General features: G+C 37.3%; 1 protein-coding gene, 1 long non-coding RNA gene and 1 pseudogene across 2 annotated transcripts; all 3 read left to right on the plus strand.

Moving 5' to 3' along the window:
- The first annotated feature begins 6,372 nt into the window (after positions 1-6,372).
- On the plus strand, positions 6,373-8,431 carry LOC126784451 (uncharacterized). Its single transcript, XR_007670931.1, has 3 exons — positions 6,373-6,548; positions 7,919-8,063; positions 8,203-8,431. It is a non-coding gene; the product is annotated as an uncharacterized LOC126784451 (long non-coding RNA).
- Positions 8,432-9,102: 671 nt separating this feature from the next.
- On the plus strand, positions 9,103-13,236 carry LOC126783771 (serine carboxypeptidase-like 17; annotated as a pseudogene).
- A 6,962-nt stretch (positions 13,237-20,198) lies between these two features.
- On the plus strand, positions 20,199-23,318 carry LOC126784367 (serine carboxypeptidase-like 18). The gene is made up of 14 exons (XM_050509827.1): positions 20,199-20,450; positions 20,577-20,713; positions 20,820-20,896; positions 21,002-21,124; positions 21,217-21,319; positions 21,407-21,444; positions 21,544-21,645; positions 21,893-21,979; positions 22,077-22,232; positions 22,325-22,396; positions 22,483-22,601; positions 22,696-22,809; positions 22,902-22,956; positions 23,064-23,318. The coding sequence occupies exons 1-14, from the start codon at positions 20,326-20,328 to the stop codon at positions 23,145-23,147; spliced, it is 1,392 nt and encodes a 463-aa protein (XP_050365784.1). The 5' UTR covers positions 20,199-20,325; the 3' UTR covers positions 23,148-23,318.
- Positions 23,319-24,377: the final 1,059 nt, after the last annotated feature.

Genomic DNA, 24,377 nt, shown 5'->3' on the forward strand with positions numbered 1-24,377 from the left:
ATAGTGGTAATGTAATAGATAGTGTTGCTGGAATTGTGACATCACACTATTGTCAATATTTGGATCATATGAGTTGATTTGAGAAATTCAAGATCACATAATAGACAAAGGTCTTCATTTACTAGTCATTCTTTTTTATTCTTTTTTCTCTTATACTATTTCTTATTCTTCTTATCACAACATAGTCACATAAAACAGTGTGACAACGAGTGTGATAGTGTGTGTGACAGCCAATATGTCGGCGGGTGTGATAGGTAGTGTGAAAATAAGTGTGACAGCAGGTATGACAGTGGGTGTGACAGGTAGTGTGACAACGGGTGTGATAGGTAGTGTGATAGCAGGTGGACAAGTAGTGTGACAACGGGTGTGATAGGAAGTGTGACAGTAGGTGTGACAGTGAGCGTGACAGAGAGTATGACAGTGGGTGTGATAGTGAGTGTGACAGGTAGTGTGACAGATATTGTGATAGGTAGTGTGACAACAACAGTTAGTGTGATATCCAGTGTGCCATCGAGTGTGACATGTAGTGTGACAACGGGTGTGACAGGTAGTGTGACAACGAGTGTGATAGGTAGTGTAACAGTGGGTGTGACAAGTAGGTGTGATAGCGGGTGTGATAACGGGTGTGATAGGTAGTGTGACAGCGGGTGTGATTGATAGTCTGACATTGGGTGTGACAACGAATGTGACAATAGGTGTGACAGTGGGTGTGAAAGTTAGTGTAATAGGTAGTGTGATAGTGGTTGTAACAGGTAGTGTGACAGAGGTTGTTACAAGTAGTGTGACAAAAGTTGTTACAAGTAGTGTGACAGAGGTTGTGACAGTGAGTGTGACAGTTAGTGTAAATAGATAGTGTGACAGGTTATGTGACAACATGTGTTATAGCGGTTATGACAGGTAGTGTGACAGAATGTGTGATAGGTAGTGTGACAGTGTATGTGACAGTGGTTGTGATAGGAGGTGTGACATGCTGAGAGGAAATGTGGAAATATGTGAAATTTTGTTAAAATTCAAATGAAATTGGTATAAGTATGTTCAGAATGAAGAAAATAGCTAGAATTAGAGAATTTTGAGTTTTGGTTTCGCCAGAATTACTTAGAGCATTGCCATCGATGGCGGCAGCTCTTTGAGATGGTTGTTGCGCCTTGTACAGTTGGTCGATTTGGAGTGAGTAGTATATCAAATAAAAGAGGGGAGCGAGATCTTTCTAACGGTACCAATTTCGTCAAAATCTATCGCCGAACGAGAAAATTATGGCCGAAATTAGAAGAAAAAAATTAGTGAAAAATGGCAAAACAGTCCACAAAATATTTTTAAAGTGACTTTTTCTAATTTTGTTTACCTTTTTATAAAATTTCTACTTAAATATGATGACTTTTTTATAATTTGCACTTAAATGTGATGAACTTTTTGATTAATTTATAAATAGTGACTTTTGTCTAATATAAGTTGGGAAATAATACCTTTTTATAATTTGCTATATTTTAATTATATAATTGTTTTTCATATTAATTGTGTCTTATAATACTAATCGCCCGAACTGACATGAGGTAGGATCATGAACTTGGTCAGATTTAATATTTAAGTAAATTGACCGACTCAAAATCGGAATGAAAAATAAATAAGTCGGCCTGATAGATGCACAGTTTTAACTTGTTTGAAATGAGTCGCCAGGCCGGTTTACCACCTCTAGTCTGAAGACTCCGGTCTCTACTCTCCAGAGCGAAACCTGATTCCAGAAACCGGCGAGCTTTCCAGCCGCCTAGTGCAGCCGTCCGGCTGATCCAGGACACCGCTACTGGCCCATTATCTTCCCCTTCTATTCCTCTACCAAGCCCATATCTTAAACCTTGCATGCAAGCAAGTTCTCTTCTCAATCGGAGGAGGGGCAGATCGAAGCTTCCGAGGGTTTTGAGCTTCGACGACGCAGCAGAACCAATAGTGGTAATGTCTAAGCTCACTCCTCTATAAAGCTTCATCCTTTTGTTTTTCACTTCTAAAAGAAACACAAAACACAAAAAGAGCTGTTTTGTTTTTGGGGTTGTACTTGGGACTGTAATGGTTTTAACTATTTGAGATGATGATGATGTTCTTCACTTGGAAGTTGGAACTGTGATTTTGATACAATGTGATTGGTTCTTTTCATTTCGTTTGAATTTCACTTTTGATATGAAGCAAGATGAGCCATTTGTTTTGACTGTTAACAAATTAAAAGTGTGGGAATGGTGAAAAATTATCTGATGTTATCTTTGTTGAAACTGGGTTTGAGAACAATGATGTTCTGATTATTTGCCTGTGATTGGTTATGTGTATTGTGTTCAGTAAGAATGTAAAATCTGCTCTTTTTTTTATCTCTTAGGTGGAAACGATAATTAGACCCAGTTTGATTATTACTTGTGCTCTTTGTTGATATTATTTTGTAAATAACTAGACACTCTACAGATTCTACCACAGGGTCCAAGTCTATTGATCTTCTGATCTTGGTACCAGTTACTGCCCATTTGTAATTCAGTATTCGTAAATTCATTGATGTGTGAATAATTAGTATTCTCTTTCTTTACTGTGAACCCCTCAGATGCAAAGAGAACCACCAAAGTCCCGTCTGAAATTGGATCCTGAGCTCGACAGACTTGGTAACTTACCAAGTGATGTTACAGAAAGGATTCTGGCACTGTTGCCAATGAAGGATGCAGTGAGGACTAGTATATTATCGACCAACTGGAGGTACAAATGGGCTACGCGTCGAGATCTTGTGTGTGATGAACTGTGTTTCCCAAAAGAACTTTATAATCAAAAGTTCTCCTTCTCCACATTGGTCCAATAGACAAGGTCAAGCTTTCTCATCGACATCTCAAAGGCACTGCAGATATTGATAGATGGATTCTTCATCTATCAAGGAATTCTATGAAAGGGTTCTCAATTGAATTTCAGGAAAAGCGTGTATTATGCCTTCATTTTTGTCTTCCTACCTGGATCTGGTTCATTTGTAATTGTATAATTGTTTGCTAAGATCTCCATGCACATTCAAGGGCTTCATGAAATTGAAAGAACTTGATATCGGACGTGTTAAACTGACCCAAGATGACTTTGAAAATCTCATTGGTTGTTGTCCTTTGCTTGAAACCTTGATCATCATAAAATGTACAGGTTACACCAAGATCAATATTGATATCTCCGAATGTTCGTCTTTGGAGGTGCTTGTGAGGATCTTAGCCTTCAGAACACCTTAAAGCTTGAATACCTTGGTTTGGCTTATGGTGACCCAAGAAGACAGGCTCCTGGCACTTTTAGCAGTCTGGTCAACAGTTTTGCTCAGTGTGCTTGTATACGAGATGTTTGGATTGCTAAATACTTCTTAAAGGTAAGTTTTCATGATGATATCTTGCCATTAGTTTCAAATTGATCATTTTTTGTGGCCATGTATACATGCTGATTTTGGCAACTTTTTACTTCAGTGTTTGGCTGTTGGTGACTTGCCGGTAAAGCTTCCTAAACCATGTCTGAGTCTGCTAAATCTTCATATACACCTGAGTTTCAATGCACCGAAGGAGGTTCTAACTACTTTAAGCCTTCTGAGAATTGCCCCTGCTCTACAGTATCTAGATATCAGTCATATCACGGTCAGCAGGCATTTAGTTAAAATATTGTCTGTCATATATGGACCTTCAAATTTTGCCATTTCTAATTGATAGAGCTCCATTCAATGATCTTTTATCTGTTTGGTTGAAACTGTAGTTTGGATATAGGGTTATTAAATGTTTGAGATTGATCTGATACTATAGACCATATGTAGGATTGTCAAGAGGGACAGGTTGTTGGAGATGTGAACTCTTGGTTAGACGACAACCAAAATTTCTACTTGGAGAACTGCGAACTGTGAAAGTAAGTGGCTTCACTTGTACCAAAGCTGGACTAGATTTCATCAAATTTCTGCTTTTAAACTCACCGATGCTTGAGAAGGTATTTGTTAAGCCTGCATCTCTTGATACTTCAGCTGAGCTATTAAAAAGAATGATCCAGTTTAGGCGCTCCTCGGCACTTGCGGAGATAATCTACTTGGACTGAAATGACTCATCAGTCATCACTGATTGGTTGTCATGATTTTGTGATCTGATGTATGTTGGTGAGCATTGTCTCAATAATGTTTGGACTAGTTCGACCAGTACTATTGGATTTAGTCTTATTTAGACAGTGAAAAGCTTTCAAGAGTTCCAGCTCTCTTTCGTTAGACCCCAGTTAAGAACAATGACATTTCAACTTTACAAAATGTAGATGAGTCATTTAAAAATGTAAAACAAACTGTTGCTTGGCTATACAATTCTAGCATTTTTCTGTTGGTAACACCGTAACAGCATAACTTCTGCTTCTGGTATAAAACTCTGGCTTCACATCGACCTCATCTTCTTCAAAGGTTGAAGCCCTTTCCTTATCAATCCTTCCCATCTTCAATCCAACACTGTAACTCCTCATTCCCATTCCATTATTCAGAGTAGGTTGTCTAATATTAACACTTGGTAGTCTTCCTCTTCTGTGCATATCTGAACGTGCTGCCTTGTTGTTTTCATTCTCTGCATCGTGTTTCTTCTTTGACGATGCCGTTCTTAGAAGCTGCCTCGAGTCCTCATCATCGTTCGAACTGGACGAATTGACGCCGAAGCTCCTGGGCAAGTGTGGAACTTGTGAAGCAGTGTAGCCACCGCCGCCGCCACCGTAACCCACCTTGGCAGCACACGCTTCTAAACTCCTCATGTAGAAGTTCTAGGCCTTGGTTAGATACCCCATTGGTGAAGATATGAAGCGCATCGACTTGGTTTGCTTAGTTGTTTTGCTCTGCCTCATCATGGTTTTGCTGCTGCCTGCTGCTCAAGTTTCTTTCTTGCAGATGTACTGAATATTTGCTTCGTAAATTTGGAAACTTTGAGATGAAGTATAGTTGAGGGGATGTCCAAATTCCAATGGTGTATATAAATGTGTGTTGAGATTTATGTTAAACTCAAACTTAGCACATGTGAAAGGTGAAAGCTTTAAATAATAGAGAAAATTAGAGATAAGCCCAATAATAGAGTATCTTTTTAAAACTAAACTCATACCTCTAATTTTATTTAATCTACACCCAATATGTACTTTTGATTAACTATATTGCCCTTCTAACATTAGACAAAAATCTTCCATGAATATAGTTGTTCACTATAATTGAAATTCACTATTTATTTGTTATCATCCATTTGAATTTAAAACATGATGCTAAAATATTGATTTTTTATTATTTTACCATAATAGATTAAATTCGGATGATTATTGACTTGAGTATATATTTCAATATATATTGATTTCAACAGTATCTTTTTTATATACAAAATCCAGGTTTGGTTTTAAAATCTGAAGAGAATATGTTCGTCTTGTTTGTAAGAAATATTAGGAGGCAAGCATGCATACAATACTTCTTTCTTATGTCTATGAAGAACAAGAGTTTAGAAAGAAAAGAAAAGGGTTGGTGATAGATCAAGGAATTGGCAGAATACTTTTTGTGATTATGTTTTCACTTAGCTTCTAAACTCACGTGTGGTGTTTGTCTACGTATGCCAAAAATGTCTACTTGTAAGGTATGTCTTTTGTGCTTTAATTTTCTTCTTCTCTTGTTGGGTATAGGAAAATAAGCTCTGAAATTCACACTTTACCTACAAAATAGCGAATATGTAAGTGAGAATCGAATTTAACCTAACTACATGTAAGATGTTATTCCCTCAATTATAGGTATAGTATAGTAAGTAATCTAACAAAGAGAACAAAGAAATCTGTAACAAAAAATCTATTATCCAGGTATCATACGAAGAAAAAGAGTTTAAAGACCATGTACCTATTGAATAGTCATGGTTAACTCACAATGGTAGAATATGTGTATATATATACCTAAGAAATAGGTTGACAAGAAAATATAATCATAATATATATGTAAATATTTTAAATCAGTTTTTAGTTAGGTAAAATATTTAAATACTTCTAAATTAGAAAGTTTAGATTATTAAAAATAAAATATATTAAAACATTTTAATTATGAAAACTCCACTATTTTGGCAATTATGACAAATTTAATGAAATTACAATTAAAAAGATATACAATTAAGTTATTTAATGTTGACGTTATTTTTAGAAGTTGACTTATATATATTTAGCAGATTTAAATTGTGGTAATTTATGTAATTTTTCTTAAAATAAAAGTTAATAGTTTAGCTTAAAATAAGAGTGAATTTAGTTTAAAATAGGATAAAAAAATTAGGTGTATAATGAAATACCACTAAATAATATTAGTACTACCTATGACTAGTGTCTCACACTCTCACTGAACCCAGAACCCCCACAACCGCCACGACACGCCGCCGCCGCCGCCAGAATTTCCGGCTACTCTACAGCAGAATTCTCCACCACCCATCTTAAAACACGGACACCAAATGGTCACCGTCGAGCAGTAACTCGCCGCCGACATCTTGTTATCAACTCTACTTTGTTGTCTGGTGTCGCTTTCGAGTTCTGGTTCTGATTGAAGCAAGGTAAAGCCTTTTCCATTTCTAATTTCTAAAAACATTAGACCTGTTTTTGGGTTCGTTCCAATTTGAATGTCTCAGATGATTGATCATGGAAAAAGGGCACTATCTACATTTCTTACTAAAGGGGCTTGTTCTTTAGTTTTTGGGTAATTAGTTGCATGCTCTCTGTTTCAGTTTCATTTTTCTTTTTATGAAAATTGAAATGATATTATGAAACATGAGGTGATTGATGAAGTATGTGAAGGACCTGGGTTCTTGGGATGTGATACGTGTGTTTATTTTAGTAGTAAGAGTGTAAGTCTGCGCTATGATTGTGTGTTTGGTTTAGTAGTAAGAATGTAAAGTTTGCTTCTTTTGTATACAAAGAAGGATTTGAACTGAAAGCAGAAGCTCAGGGCCTATATGTATCTGATTGATGAATACTTTGGTTGTATTATTTGAATCTCTCAGATGGAAAGAGAAACCTCCAATTGCAAATTGGAGATGGAAATTGAATCGGACAGACTTAGTAACTTACCAAGTGAAGTTGCCGATAAAGTTCTGTTATTTTTTGTCGACCAGGGAGGTAGTCAGGCAAGTGTTTTATCGAGCAAGTGGAGGTACAAATGGGCTACGCTTCCGTGCCTGGTGTTTGATGCAGAGTGCATCTCCAATGACGTCAACCATGCTACATTTGTGAGAATTGTTGATCACGTACTCTTGCTTCACATTGGTCCGATACACAAAGACAAGCTTTTGCATCCAAGTCTTCAAGGCAGTGTAGATATTGATCGCTGGATTCTTTATTTATCAAGAAGTTTGTCAGAGAGTTCATCATTGGAATCTTTGGACAGCATCAGTATGAGTTGCCTTCATCTCTGTTTTTGTGTCGAGATATGATTAGTTTGGAATTACGTGATTGTTTAATAAAACTTTCCTCCGCATTCAAGGGATTTCCGATATTGGAAAAGCTTAAACTTGTACGTGTTACATTGAGCCAAGATGAGGTTGAACATCTAATTGTTTGTTGTTCTCTACTTAAGGTATTGCGCTTGGGAAGGTGTACTGGTTTCACCCATCTAAAGGTTGATGCACCAAACCTCCAGATCTTTGACTTAGGTTGTGCTTTTGAGAATTTATGTCTTCAGAATACCTTAGACCTTAAGGTTGTTTACATTGCTTTGAAAGAGGATATTGATCAAAGACAGGCTTTCAGCAGTTCCAGCAATTTAGTCAAGTTTTTTTCTTCAATTGTCTCACATTAAAGTTCTTCAGATTCGTAAATACTTCTTAAAGGTACTGAATCGTGTCATTGTCTGGTTTTCTCATTAAGCTGAAGGTATTCCCCATGGCCATATAATAATAAGCGTATACATTTTGTTATTTGGTTGTAGGTACCTCTCTGCCATTGCTGCCTAAACCATGTTTGTAGTATCTCCACACTCTTGTTTTACGCATGAACTTCAGTGATCAGGATGAGATTATAACTGCTCTATGTGTCCTGAGAAGCTCGCCTGTTTTACAAACCTACGTATTTCAGTGAGTGTTATTTTTATGATAGTTTTCATTGATGCAATCTGATATTATTCATAAAGTTTAACTTTTACATGACTATCTCCTCTAATCTTAATACATTTTTGTCAATCATTCAAGATTCTGATGTACAAAACTTGTGTAGGCTCGCCAAGATGTCCATGTTCGTGTAGAAGTAAACTCTTGGTTAGATGATAACCAAACTTTCCTATTCACCGAACTGAGACTTGTGGAGATTAGCCGCCTCTCTGGCATCAAAGTTGAACTAGATTTCATCGGACTTTTGCTTTCAAGTTCCCCTGTGCTTGAGAGAATGACCATTGCCAGCATTGCGCCTGGTGCTGTTGCTGATGCCATTTACTCAGAACTACTAAACGGAATAATTCAGTTCAAGTGGGCCTCAGAAAATGCAGAGATAATTGACTTGGGAATATGATTCAAAATGTCTCATACCAGCAATGACCCTCAACATACCTTTGTTTTGAGACTCGTTTTTCAGCATATTTTTCAAACTTTTATGTTCTCTTTTGTGGCCAAGAATCATATCATAATTCATATAGCATGTTATGCAATATCTGTAATGTAGTATTTGAACTAGGCAGATAATCTCAAGCTTTTCCAGGTCTGATGGGCTGTTACATAGTACAACAGGCCCAAAACGAGGCCCAATCCCAACTCTAACTTACCTGGTTGAAGGGTTGCTGTACCCAACTGTAGGTCCAATTATCTTTACTTGTATATATTCAATTTTGTTAAACCAATAATCATGGGAAACTTTGCAACACAGTTCCTGGGAAAATATTAGATTTCAGTCCCAGTAAGAATATCAATCACGTTTTTCATAGCTTAATTTTATATGGAATTTTCCGGATAGGCGGCTAATCTCTTCTAATTCTGTCTTTTCCACATTATCCAGTTTCATCTAACATTCATCATCACTGGAAAAAGTTATACATTAATTTCAGGAGCTAACTTTCTACACCTGCACCAAGTCCCTCGTGCACTTCCGGGACCAGATTTCAGTTGATAACTACCTTTTCAACTCTTCACAGTTGCAATCCCCCTAAAATATATTTGAAGCTTTGCTTCCACAGACTCCCATTAACACAATTTCTAAGCAAATGGGTTCCAAAGCAAGCTCAGCATGCTTGCATTTCCTGCTTCTACTGCTTCTCTCCGGCTCTGTACTCTCGGTTCATTGGCCTGTAAAGTCTCTGCCTGGGTACTCTGGTGATTTGCCCTTCAACTTCGAAACCGGGTAAGCGTATTGCTGCATTACTGTTTAGAAGTAAGACGAGTAACATTATTTAGTCACTTTTCTCATTGCTGAGACATGTATATGAAAACCAATGTTGTATTCAGGTACATTAGTGTCGATGATATTGAGTTCTTCTACTACTTTGTCGAGTCAGAAGGGAACCCTGCAGCTGATCCTATTTTACTTTACCTCAATGGGGGTCCTGGTTGTTCAGGTTTAAACGGATTCTTCTACCAAATTGGTAGGTATTCTTTATTTTCTACTGATGTGCCTTGTTATATCATTGTGCTTATGTCCAGTTTTCGCCTATAATTCTTCGCACGTTATGCTTTTGTTACTAGGCCCGTTGAAGTTCAATATTTCAGATTACACCGGGGGATTACCAACATTAATGTATGAACCAGACACATGGACAAAGGTATGCAACAATTTGATATCAGCAGTTTTTGCACTTATCATCAATTTAAACAAGTTTTACCAATTTAGTTAAGCTCTAGATAATGCCACCTCAATTTTGAGTTAACATATTTTGTACTTTAAATATGCAGACGGCCAGTATAATATTTTTGGTGCACCTGTTGGTGCTGGTTTCTCTTACGCAAATACCACTGATGCTTGGACCGCAACAGATACAGGAGCAGCGAGCCAGTACAATGAATTTTTGAGAAGTGTATGTCACTACATATCTAACTTTGATATTATGATTTTATATTAGCAGTATTTTCACATTGACTTTCATTTGGTTGAACTGTGATGTAGTGGATAGATGAACACCAGAATTTTAGCACAAATCCAATCTACATTGGTAGTGATTCATATGCTGGAATGAATCTTCCCATCCTTGCTCAAGATATAATCAACAGTAATCATGATCTCCTCCTTTAATAATCTTCTTTTTCAAATGATAGCGCATCTAAGTAGCAACTGCGGACTAGATTTCTTATTATTTATTGATTTGCAGGCAATGAAGCTGGAGTGGAGCCAGTAATAAACCTCAAAGTATGTGAATGATCGCAGTCGATTTCCATCCACTTAGTTGATGGTTTATATCGACAATCAGATATTAGCACGTATCAGATTGTTGGATATTTGCAGAAATTTGATAATACCTCTTTGATGATCCCAGGGAATGGTACTTAGCTGCCCGCATACAAATACTGATATTGAATCAAATGCCAAAATAATTTTTGCCCATAGGATGGCTCTTATTTCAGATTCAATGTATGAGGTAGGAAATGATCAAATGACTAATTACCTTTCCTTTCTTCCAAAAGTTTCCTAGGCAAGGTGGGAACAACTGTTCATTATATATTTACACAATTACCACTTGTATTCCAGTCAGCCAAAAATAGTTGCAATGGGGATTATGTGGATACAACCACCGCAGCATGCACAGAGAGTCTCAGTGCCATATCCCAGGTTTGTAAAATCCTCGTCCTCCTCATCATTGCCATCCTCGTCTCTTAATACATTACAGTTGTGAATACATTGAATTTGTTCACTCATTTTTCACAACGTGCAGTGCATTGCTGAAATAAGTATAACCAGTACTTTGGATCCCGATTGCACTTTCTTGTCCCCGAAAGAAGATGAAGAAATATCTTCCAGAAGATTTCTCAGAGAAAACCCCATCAAGAGTTCATTAAGCCTTCCATCATCAGTAATTACAAACAAAAATAACTTTTAGTGCCATGTAAGTTTCTCTCAGGCAGGTTTTATTTGTCTGGACAATAAAGAAGAATACAGCATTAATAATAGGCATAAATGCCGATTTGCACCCCAAACTTGGCTCAAATTGTCAATTTGCACCCCGAACTTGCATTTGAGTCAATTTACCTCCTAAACTTGGTAAAAATTGCCGATTTACACCCCAAACTTGTATTTGAGTCAATTGACCTCCTGAACTTGGTAAAAATTGCCGATTTGCACCCCATCCGTTAAATTTAACTGTTTCTATCCAATTTTGCGTCACATGTCATGCATTTAAGGGGTAGTATTGTCATTATATATTTTTCTTAAAAACAAATAAAAATATTATTTAAAATGAGGATTATTTTGTTAATCAAATTATTTATTTACATCTTTTTTTCTACCTACTTAATCCTACTTTGAATTATATATTCAATATACCCACCCATTCAAATATAGTGTGTTGTGTATAAATATAATTTTATATGTACACATTGTTGGAGGATGAACAAAACGAGAATAATAACGATGTAATAGAACAGAACGTAACCGTTTATTAATTGATAACGAGGCCAATATTTAGGCATTACATAACCAAAATCCCGTAGGATTCGGAGTCATAATCTATTACAGAGATGCGAATCTATCTCTAACAGAAAACCTAATAAGGCTAAGACACACACAATAGTAGAATAGTAATTCTCTCGGAACACACATTTATTTTTAATTTTCAATGTATTTATTTATTTATATTTTTTCTAATATATTTTAACATACCATATCACATAAAATAATAAATATATAAATCAATAACATGTTTCGAAAAAACAAACATTGTAGCAAGTGTTCCTCTTAAGTAATTTTATTAATTTATTTCATTATTCAATATGAATAAATATATAATGACAATACTACCCCTTAAATGCATGACATGTGACACAAAATTGGATAGAAACAGTTAAATTTAACGGATAGGGTGCAAATCGGCAATTTTTACTAAGTTTAGGAGGTAAATTGACTCAAATACAAGTTCGGAGTGTAAATTGGCAATTTTTATCAAGTTTATGAGGTAAATTGACTCAAATGCAAGTTCGGGGTGCAAATTGACAATTTCAGCTAAATTTGGGGTGCAAATTGGCATTTATGCCTTAATAATATATTATTTCTTCTAATTTATTAATTGGCAGAATTTCCCGTATGTATGGGGAAATTATGAAGGCGTCCAAGAGGCTCTTCATGTTCGACCGGTAATTGCTTTCTAATCTCAGAACCTTAATATACCGTCAAGATTCCTGAAACACAACAAATATTAACTGATATTTGAAGTCTTTGATTAAGACATTGTTATTAATGTAGTTATTTCTATATTTTCAAACAGGGAACTGTAAAAATATTTTTTAGGTGCAATGTTAGTCTCTCGTACACTGTAGACACCAATGATGCCGTCGCTTATCACAAGAATCTCACCGATACAGGCCTGCAATTACTGGTTTTTAGGTAAGAAATCACCTTTAGTTAAGAATTTGAATGTTAGGTACAGATCAAACTGTTAAATTTCTTGATACAATTTTTATGTTCTCGTAGTGGTGATCATGACATGGTTATTCCACATAATGGTATTGAATACTGGATAACCACACTAGACCTCACACTAGACACCGATTGGCGTCCGTGGTTCATCGATGGTCAAGTCGCAGGGTGAGTTGTAATCACATCATCAAGTTCATATGTTACATTTTATCATATTGAGAAGTCTTATCCGGCTCAAGGATTGCGTTCTACATACTGATGCTGCCATATATATTGTTCTAGGTACACAAGGAGGTATACAAACGATGGATATCGCTTGACCTATGCAACTATTAAGGCAAGAACACAGTTATATTCAGCTTCTTGTGATTTCTTTGTTACTTCAAGATTTCTTAGTTATATTGATTTGGTTAATCCTATACAGGGAGCTGGTCACTCACCGCACGAATACAAACGAAAGGAAGTTTTTGACATGTTCGATAGGTGGATCCATTATTATCCTCTCTAAAATTTTGTTCGTGATGTCAATTTGTAGTTCCAAATAATAGTTTCATAAGCTAATTTGTGATAAAGATAGGCAAAGTTCGAGTTTTTCCGGCCACTTTATTGATCTTGTAGAATGGTACTAGAAGGCATTGGTGTGACAAATATGCCAATTCTGTCGTTGTTAATGTATCTATTTGTCCAATCGATAGTAGATGGAAGGAAGCTTACAATGGTTACGACTTACGCCATGCTACTTTTCTCTTCTCTTAATCAAGAGCTTAAGGCCGGTATGAACTACGAAGTAGTCAATCTTAAGGCTCAAGTAGTCAAGTTGAAACCAATCGATGAGATCGACCTCAAAATCTCTAACACAACTAAAAACAACACAAGAAATGGAAATTTAGATTCGTGGGTCTATGTGACACTGTAATTTAGTGTCTTGGGAAGGAAAATGACCTATGGTTATGGACAGCAGTGGTAGTTGAGTACTGTTCGTCTCGCATTTTGGCGCCATTTATACGTAACTAAAGGGTAAAATTTAATAGGTGTTGGATCACTTACATCACAAATGCATAGAAGATCGGAGGCAGAGAGAAATATGTTATATTGGTTAGATTTATCCAAAGAATAAGCCATATGATCAATCAAGGGCAACTGAACTTCTGTAGTTTGGAAGTGAGTGAATTCAAACCTCAGTGGCATCTGTAGTTGTGGAGTTTTAATCAATCAAGAGCAATGCTGGTATTTCAGTTTAGGCAGTTTCATAAGCCAAATTAGTTTAATCAATAGAATTGGTCATTACTCATTAATTAGCATTTAGGTGCCCGACCGGCTGGCGCTGAATCTCCATTCAATATGTGTTCTGTGATTTGCCTCCAATTGCACATCACAAGTCATGTTGAGTCAACGTAATTTAGCTTGTACGTAGTACAGTGATTCAATTTTGACTAACATCGATCATTTGTAAACTTATGTCAACAAAGACCACAACTACTTCTAATTATCAGCTAACATAAGTCATTGAACGTATTAAGAATGTAAATCATTACTTACCTATTATGCATCTGATAGTACGTAGTCTTGTAGACTTGTAGTAAATATAATAATTATATGTACGTATTCTCTCTATATGGCAAGATAACCTCTATTATGAGATGAATAAATCATCAAATTGACAATTCATTTCTAATCTCGTAATATTTGAATTTAATCCAGCACGGCGGCACTGATCAACCATACAAGAACAGTTCTACAACCTTATATATTTAACTTGAAGCGATTCAAACTTGGTTTCTCCCATTCTAAAAGTATAAAATTCTAACGTAGAAGCATATATATAGTGAAGAGTTTAACCTGGCATTGCTCCACACCCTAGTACTGCAAAATTTTCCCTTTCCAAAATGTACTTAGTTCTTCAATTTCATATAACTAAGAAAATGTAAATGAAAACATGCTACCAATCAAAAGCCCAAGAACTCACAATTTCCATCCAGTGCTCTCAACAATGCATGTCCTTGTCAGTGAACTATTTTCTGAGAACAAAGTGTGGAACTCAGAAGTCGAGTGGATCGGATAAGATAATGATGTAGAGTGGCCTATTACGTACATAACCAAATTGTGTCGACATTAATTGAAACTGCTTTGATGCTGAAAGAAGCATAATCAAAATCTAGTTGGGGACCCTGGGGACGGGGTACTGGCAAATCGAGTCTATTCCATTATCCAACCATGCCAAACTAACATGGCCAAAGTCTGACGGATAAATGTGTTGCAAGACTAGTAAGTAGTAGTAGTACTGTATTAGCAACCAGTCCTGAGAATATAAAATGAGCATAAAATCATATCAAGGTCTTATCTTCTTCATTTGGAGGTTGGATACATGCATTTATAAACGTAACCCCCATCCCCAATGAGTTAGATTGAACACACAATTTGTAGTTGAATGACGTCGATAGACCTACCGCCTGCACATTCATCTGTTTGGATTATCCGACATCCTTAACGGAACGGTTGGAGCATGCATGCATGAATTGAAAGGGTAGGAAATCAGGAATTGAGGATCATGTAGTTAGTTACCTGCACGTACAAATTCATCTCAAACAAATTAATACGTTGCATGCAAAGTGAAACATTATTGCCACAATTTATAGATTTGTTTTAGTGTCTTCTTAAAGAAAAAGACGGATGTAATTGTAACATATTATTGTGGTCTATCTCAATTAATGATGTCAAATTATCAATTAAAGGTTCAAGATGACGTACATGTGTACAATTGCTTCGACCTTAAAACAATTTTGCAATGTGCCACTGTGTTTCACACAAGGAATAAAATTTCGGCGAGAACAAAAATATTGAGGGTCCGAATATTTTTAAAAATAATTAAGTAAATTGAATGAAACTTTTAGAGATGTGTATTTGATTAATTATCTACTATATGTCATACAAATTATTATATAACTATTAGTTTATAGTGAGTTATAGTAACTTAAGTTGAATAATTGTCGAAAATTATTAAAAATCTACTTAATATATGTTAAAGGAAATATATCTAATTATTAAAACATACATTACAATATAAGAAGTATATGAAATGACCGAAGAGCTAAAGAAAGAATAAAGGAAATGAGTAGTACTTTTGTGTATTCAACATGTACATATAATGTGTATTTTAAAAATTTGTTAAAAATTTAATTGTATGTGAATAATTAAAAGTTAAAAATAAAATAAAGAAATTAAGTAAAATTACAAATTTTGTAGTTTTGTAGAAACCTAATATATTGTAAAGATCCGTTATAATACAATACATGTGCTCAGCTGGGTTGGTAAGGCATTAAGCTATCATGGAGCAGAACCCCGCACTTGCAACTATTATTTTGGTGGAAAAAGGTTATAGACACGCGCCACGTGGCAACTCATCTGCATGGACAACGGTCAAACTTCCACAAATCTCGCGATATTTTGGTAAATTTCTATTGTTTCGTTCGATATTAATTTAATAAGGAGAGATATATCTCTGTGAGAAAAACGAACTCCTTGTTTCACACTTTAAAGTTTAATCATTAGAGTGGACCGACAATAAGTCATATGTTTCCTCCCTTGAATTGTCTAATTCCAGCCCTTGAAGACAATGAAGGGGCAGAAAGAAAAGAACGAAACAAGTTAGGTCTTACAGTTAAGGAGGATATCTAGTTGCGCCTAAACTTCTCGGACAAGAACTTATCTGGGTTTCTTAGCTGATATCAATCCAGGCATCCAGTCCGTAGCCTTCACTATTTGGCTAGTGCAACATTCCAAACGTGCTCAATCAATCATCTGGGCAGGGTGGCCGCGCCGCATATACATATGCAAATACAGATGGGGGATACAAATAAGGTTTAGCATGCATGCACGAGCTACACGACTAGTGAGTACGTAGTACATACCTTCTGGTTCTCAATCGAGCTTAAATACTTGTAATATATGTAATATATATACATATCCAAGTCCGTATCAGCCATTCTAAGATAAGAGCTACTTAAATAGCAAATAATATTGGTAGACATGACTCATACGACCCATATGAGTGTAGCATTTCGATCGATCGAAGATGATAAAATAAAGGAAACAATTGTTCTGGCATCCGGGATCGTTCCCTAGATTTGGAATGTTCTATGTCGCTCATAAACAATAATCTGGATACATTTGTTGACTATTATATTATGTACATCGCTAGAAAAGTACGGTACATGAATCTTGTCTTCTTCTTTCATTATATATATCAACTAATTAAACGAATTATATACACTAATTAAGGGACTAGTCCGTGTTATCGTGAGCTAAGAGCTGGAACAACTGTGTTGGAAGAGCTGGTAAAGCATGAGCATGTTACTCATGGTGGTATTAACATCAAGGTTTAATCATTAGGATTAGTGCTAACAGCAGTGCAATATTCTCCAATCTTTCCTATAAATAGATAGCTTAGCCTTGTATCAATTTACTCAATATCAAACAATCAATATAGCATTTTAATTCTAACTTGGCATCAGAGCTAATTTTTTCTGTTTTTCTGGGTTTGGGTTCGTACCTCCCACAGAATCAGCCGGCAGTAGCTCGGCGCCTTCCTCGCATCCGCATCGGAATCATCCGACGTCTCCTCGCCACTCTCTGCCTCCGCACCGAGGAGCTCCACCGCACCGAGGCCATAAACCACCCGGCAGTAGCTCGGCGCTTTCCTCGCATCCTCGTCGGAATCATCCGACGTCTCCTCGCCACTCTCTGCCTCCGCACCGCACCGAGGCCAAGCCACTTCGGTTCCACCGCGCTGCCCGAGCTCTCCACCGCGCTGCCCGAGCTCTCCACCGACGTCCGGCTCCACTTCAATCGGAAGCTTTGGGAGAAAAAGAGGCAGAGGAAGGAGAGCGTGTGGGCGAAGGTATTTCCGCCCTAAATACCCGGTCCGAAACCAATTCGACCCGACTGGTCCTGACATATTCGACCCGGCCCAACCCGGCAAGATTCAACCCGACCCGACAAATCTGACCCAACCCGACAGATCCGACCCAGACCAAATCTAACCCGATCTGGAAAAGATCCGACCCGGCCCAACTTTGATAGGTTCATTTTTTTAAGTGTTTCCGCTGTATAATCTCTGATCTTTGATTTGCTTTTTTCAAATGGTTTTCAAAGACGAAGTTGAGAGTTTTCGGAACAATAATGTTCCGAAATTTGAAGTATCTGTTAAGAGTTCTGACAGTGGTTTATTTGGAGGAACTAAACTCAATGGGACCAATTTCCGTAAATGAAAGAGAATTATGGCAGCTCATCTTCGAGGAATGCACAAAATGGGGTATGTAACCGGAGCAACTAAAGCTCCTAGTGCAGATGATATTGTTGCTTACACTAAGTGGGACGACGATGATGGTCTTGTCATGTCTGTCTTGTGGAAAGCTATGAATGAAGAAATAGTTGATCTGGTGGAGTCATGTGACACTGCGCAGGCGATATGGAGGACACTAGAAGGCTTATATACTAATGACTCTGATTTTATACAGGTTCATGAGTTAATGTGCACAGCTTTGGCGATGCAACAGGATGGGCAACCGGTGGCGCAATATTTCACCAAACTAAAAAATATTTGGGCTGAGATTGATGTGAAACATCCTTGCATGATCAAGAATCCAGAGGATATTGTCTGGTACCAACAAGAAAAGGAGCTTGAGCGCGTTCATCATTTCCTGAAAGGTCTTGATGCAAAACATAACAATGCTAAAGGAGAATTACTCAGAAAGACCGAACCCCCTAGCCTGATTGCAACTTTCACATATATCCGAAAGGATGAGTCTCAACAGGAGAGTCTTCATCAGACACAAGTTGAAGTTTCCAGCCTTATTGTTCGTGCTAGATCTCCAGCACCACCCCTTCAACAGGCAACTTCAGCTCCACTTCATCGGCAAAGACCACCACCGGGCTTCGGGAATCAGCCCCGCCTTCCTTGCTCTTATTGTCATGATACTAACCATGCTCGTGCGACCTGTTGGTAGCTCTATCCACACCTTAGGCCTAAGAAATCCAATTATCGTCCTAAGACGAAAGCAGCTATTCACATCCAAGAACCAGATATCTATGGTGTGGTTGGACATGATCATCATACAACAGGAGGAGTAGTGCCTACTGCATCCATCGCTGGTCGTGGTAAAATTGATATGGTTTTAAATATTTCTAACTTTGTTGGTTTTGATACATGGATTATTGATTCTAGTGCGTCTGATCATATGACTTATGACAAATCTTATTTTTCCATATTATCTCCTCCACCAGTACCATATGTTACTAATGCTAATGGTGAAGCCTTTCCCGTCATCGGGAAAGGATCGGTTCGTCTTACTCCCACAATAGAGCTTCATAATGTGTTATATGCCCATGCTTTATCTCATCATTTGATATCTGTTCCTCAATTGAACACCGACGCTAAGTGTTCTGTGACATTTTTTCATATGTATGCGATCTTTCATGATCTTCTCACCGGGGAGTTAATTGGTCGGGGGTATCTGAGGGGCAGGTTGTTTCATCTGGATCAGACATATGCGAGGGAAAAACCAGGGGCACAGTCTCGAACCGCTTTAATCTCCACTTCTGACGAGTTAAGTGAAGTTTGGTTATGACATCGTCGCTTAGGGCATCCATCTTTTAGTGTTATGAAACAATCCATGCCTACTTTGTTTATTAGTGTTGATGCGTCTTCTTTACGTTGTGAGACATGTGTTTTGGGTAACAGTCACCGTTCTACTTATTCTCCTAGTCATTCTAATAAATGTATTCTTCCTTTTGAATTAATTCATTCTGATGTTTGGGGGCTCTCCAAAGAGTCTACTGTGTCAGGGATGCGGTATTATGTGTCATTTATTAATTATTGCACCACCCGTCTTTCGTGGATTGTTCTCCTCAAAACTAAAGATGAAGTTTTTCCGGCTTTTTAAGCCTTCTATACCACTGTTCAAACATAGTATAATGCCACAATTAGAGTTTTTCGTTCTGACAATAGGGGGGGAATATGTGAATCATGTCTTTCAGGAGTTCTTTAACACACACGGAATTGTTCATCAAACAACGTGTCCTTACACACCTGAGCAGAATGAAGTTTCTGAAAAGAAAAATCGTCATTTACTTGATATGGCTCGGTGTATTCTTTTTAGTGCCCATATGCCTAAGTACCTTTGGGGTGATGCTGTCCTCACTTCTGCCCATCTCATTAATCGTCTTCCATCTCGTGTCCTTCAGGGAAAAGTTTCATATGTGGTGCTTGCATCTCATATCTCATTACCCTATTTTCATAATCTTCTTGTCCGATCTATGGTTCTTATCTACGTAATCAAGGCACTTAGGCGCGCGATGGTCCTTGGCAAAAAAATGTTTGTTGTATCGAAAATTTCTCGAGGGTTCGTTGTATAGGAAACTTTTTGAGGAATGCCAAAGAACTAGGTGCAGTAATAAGACTTAAGAAATTGTGAGATGAAAAATACCGACAAGATACAACAGTCCAAGAAAAAATAATCTGAATAGTGTTGCTTGATTTTGTCTCTTCCTTTTTTGTTTTTGAACGAAAAGAGAGTGGTCTCTCCCTAGATCAATTGCCAACCGAATTTCAAAGCCTATTTCCAGTTACAACAAGAGTTCCAGTCTATCACCATCACCAAATTTCAGTCACTAAAAACAGTTCGGCTTCTTCCATCAAAATCATAGTGCTAAATATTTAGATATATAACAACCAGAAACTAAGCAACGAGCTTCGTTATCTACCCAGTGGCATTTAGTTCTAACAACAAAACCATGAACTGGGTTTGCATGCATTTGCTTCTTCTACTGATATTCTCGGCAAATGCAATTCACTGTGAAACTCTGGTCAAGACTCTTCCGGGATTCGACGGTGAACTTCCTTTCAATCTCTACACTGGGTATGTGAAAATTTGCAATACAGTCAATACTGGTTTCTTTGGATTCATGAGATATAGTTTCTTAGATTGCTCGCATTTGGCTAGTTACTTGTCCTCTCATCTTACAATTACATTTACCTTTGTAAGGTATACGACTGTTAATGGATCAGAGATGTTTTACTATTTCATTGAGTCGGAAGGAGACCCCAAAATAGACCCTGTGTTGCTTTGGTACAGTGGAGGTCCTGGTTGTTCTGCTTTCAATGGGCTCATATATGAAAATGGTAATGTCTTTTTCACTCTAGTAAACAAAATTAACATATGGGGTTACTGTACTTGCTTGCGAAAAAAAATACATTAAAAATGGACTCTGGTTTATGTTCTGCACAGGTCCTTTGGATTTTAATCTTACAGATTATGAAGGAGGCATACCAAAAACTTATCATTATCCATACTCCTGGACAAGGGTCAGTATTTTCCTACGTACATTCCTTCAACTTCTGTGTATTGAACTATTGATCTTAGCCTTGAATTCTTGATACAAAAATTAACATGCTGCGGCACTTTTCCAGACTGCAAGTATATTGTTTGTGGATGCACCTGTTGGCACTGGTTTCTCCTATGCAACTGATGCAACAGAATATGCTACATCCGATACGAAAACAGCAGCGCAAGTTTACCAGTTCTTGAGAACGGTAATGCTTTGTTTACACGAATTATACAGTTTAAGTCCTGAAGACAATGTCATTCATCAAACATCATGTGGTATCTTTTGGTTGCAATGCAGTGGTTGAATGAGCACCCGCAATATGCCAAGCTTCAATTATTTGTTGGGGCTGATTCGTATGCAGGAGTGTCGGCAACCATTGCTATTAAGCATATAATAGATGGTACTAACTTACTAAACAATCAACATTTTGATCAAGTAATCAAACCATTGATTAAGATCTTAAATTTAAAGTGATTAAATGTTTCAGGTAACGATGACGGAGTATTACCGCGGCTCAATCTCAAGGTAAAGTAATTACCATCTTTCACTCCATCCATTGTCCATATTTTTCTTTTGAACATTTTGGTTATGCTGAAAGAGAACTGTCCTTTGAAATGCTTCCAGGGCTATCTTTTAGGGTGTCCAAAAACAGATTCAACGATCAATGAGAATTCGAAGTATACATTCTCTCACCGGATGGGACTTATATCAGATGAACTTTACAATGTGAGTACCTCATTCCATTTTCTACTTGATGTTTGATCACCTTAGGAAAATGCTTGAGTTTGTCAATGTTAAACAGAGCACTCTGTTTCTCGATGTGATTCATTTTCTATGTCTACGTTCTGTGACTTCAATTTGTTACACCTTTAGGCCATTATAACTTTTTTATGTGTTTTGAGTAAATATGTATTGTGGATCACTCTCCAATTAATTTTCCAGTAATAACATGACGCATTTATATATTCTGCAGTCAGCCTTAGAAAGCTGTAACGCAGATTTCTATGGAGCAACGACAGATGAACCAGAATGTTATGAGGACATTCAATTGATTGCAAGGGTGAGACATTTAATTTTTCTTTCATCACACACACCAAAATCATCTATAAGTTGCTTGGATATTCAGCACAAAGATGCATAATTCCATGAACTTGCAGCAAATTAAAGACATAAACGAAAACAATATTCTGGAGCCAAAGTGCACATGGGCTTCGCCAACACCGGAAGATGAACCTGCTCGTAGATCTATGCAGGAAAATGAATACCCTGAGGACTACCTCCGGTCACCGTTAAAAAATCCTGAGTTCTGTCATGTAAGTCATCCCCTCTATCTACAATGTCTACTAAATTTTGACCTATAATTTGTTCTTATCTTTAATTATACCGGAAACATCCCTGATTGCAGACCTTCAGTTACTCTCTATCTTATGTCTGGGCGAACAGTGATGAAGTTCGAGCGGCACTTAATATCAGAAATGTATGAAATCTAAACCTGAGATAGTCTGATATACTTGACACGCCTTAGTTACTTTCTTGCTGATAAGCTTTTGTAAACATTATTAGGGAACAGTATTTGATTGGAAGAGATGCAACGAGAGCTTGGATTACACATACGATGTGACAAGTGTCCTCGAATATCATCAAAATCTCAGTACCAAAGGATTACAAGTTCTGATATTCAAGTAATCACTAGTACCTTTTTTAGCTACATTGTTCTTTATAGATACAGTTCGCGCACTATCTTGCTAAACCAGTAGATCACTTCCTCTCTTGCAGTGGTGATCATGACCTTATAATTCCGAACACCGGCACAGAAGCATGGATAAAGAAGTTAGGTTTGACTGTTGTTAATGATTGGAGACCATGGCTAGTAGATGGTCAAATTGCTGGGTGAGTTATTATTTGCTGCCTCTTCTGTTTGTGTTCCTTGGTATTTCAGTAGTTAGCAACTTACGTAATTGATGCTCTTTGTGTTTATGCAGGTACACTATCAAGTTTTCAGAAAATGGATACCGCTTGACATATGCAACTTTAAAGGTAGTTACCTATAGCTTGGTACCCAAGTTATGGCAATTACATATGACTTGTGTTGTTTTCAAGTTTTTGCTCTGATATAACCTTTGTTTTTCCATACATATTTGTAGGGAGCAGGTCACTCCCCTCAAGAATACAAGCGCAGGGAAGCGTATAACATGTTTGATAGATTCATCCATTACTATCCCATCTAACAAGGTGCAAACATTTAGTTGAGGCGTAGTCAAAACACGATTTGGGAAGGGTAGCTGTATCGTTTTTCTCTGATCTATCATATGTGTAATTTTGGAAAAGGCCCTTTGAAAAAAGGCTACTTATGTCATTACATTTTAAATAAATAAATAAATAATTATCGTATATTTCATTTTATCAAGGGTTAGTGCCGATACTCTCAAATATTTATTTATAAAACTGTCGAATACAAAAGGGCATGCGGCTTAAACCCTAATTACAAAAACGTGAAACAATATTAGATTTCGCTATAAACAAGTACTCAACAAAACACCAATTAACAAAAAATATTATTTTAAGGACAACTCTATTTACTTTATTATGACAGTGACATAATGAATATATCAATAGATATGCGGCACAACTGCACAAGTACATATATATCCTAATGTCCAGTAACTTAGTTTTCATACTATGTTATGGTCGGATATATACCCAACTACACTTAGTTTCATTCTGCAATAAGAAGGGTTGTGACTATTTGACCAAGCAAAATGCATGTCGCCTATCTAAAGTAGATAACACATACAATGTGCCTATAATGGCACAAGGCCCTTTCTGCCCTAACATTTCCATACTATTAAGCGTGGGTGGACTTTACTGTTCACATGACGTACTGTTCACATGAGATTCGTTTTAATTGCAAAAAATGCCACTGGGCCGGGTGTATTTGTTGGGCCTCGCGGTTATTTTGTGTGGCTGCATGGATAGAAGGGTTTATATGTGTGACACCTGTTTAGCTTCGGTAGAAAGACGAGGGGTGTCGTGTGCGATTGTTTTGATAACCGAAAGCTTTCGACAACGGAGAGAGTGAGAACTGAGAGAGGTGGAGGGAGATAACCGAGTGAATTCGTTTGTTCCTGAATCAATTTGTTGGCTTGAAGCTGCTCCTTAGCCATCGAAGTTCCTTGAGTACGAATTCGGGTTCTCTTTGTCTCGAGGCTCCAGCTCAATAGGAATCAAGCCCTTCATAGTTCTGCTTGGGGAAGAAAGCAATTGCAGAGATCTCTATTCAGATCTCCATTCTGCCGTGGATAGAGAAGGAGAGAAAACAGGGTAGATGAGGTACCAAGATGGCACTGTTCATTTGAGGTATAAACGTAAAATGAAGAGAGCAAGTGCTTCTCCATGGGATAACTTCGGCACCTTTATTCTCTCCACCGCCTCTGTGGATTGTGATCAATGAATTACCT

This window comes from Argentina anserina, chromosome 2 (genome assembly GCF_933775445.1).
Source record: "Argentina anserina chromosome 2, drPotAnse1.1, whole genome shotgun sequence".
Taxonomy (NCBI): domain Eukaryota; kingdom Viridiplantae; phylum Streptophyta; class Magnoliopsida; order Rosales; family Rosaceae; genus Argentina; species Argentina anserina.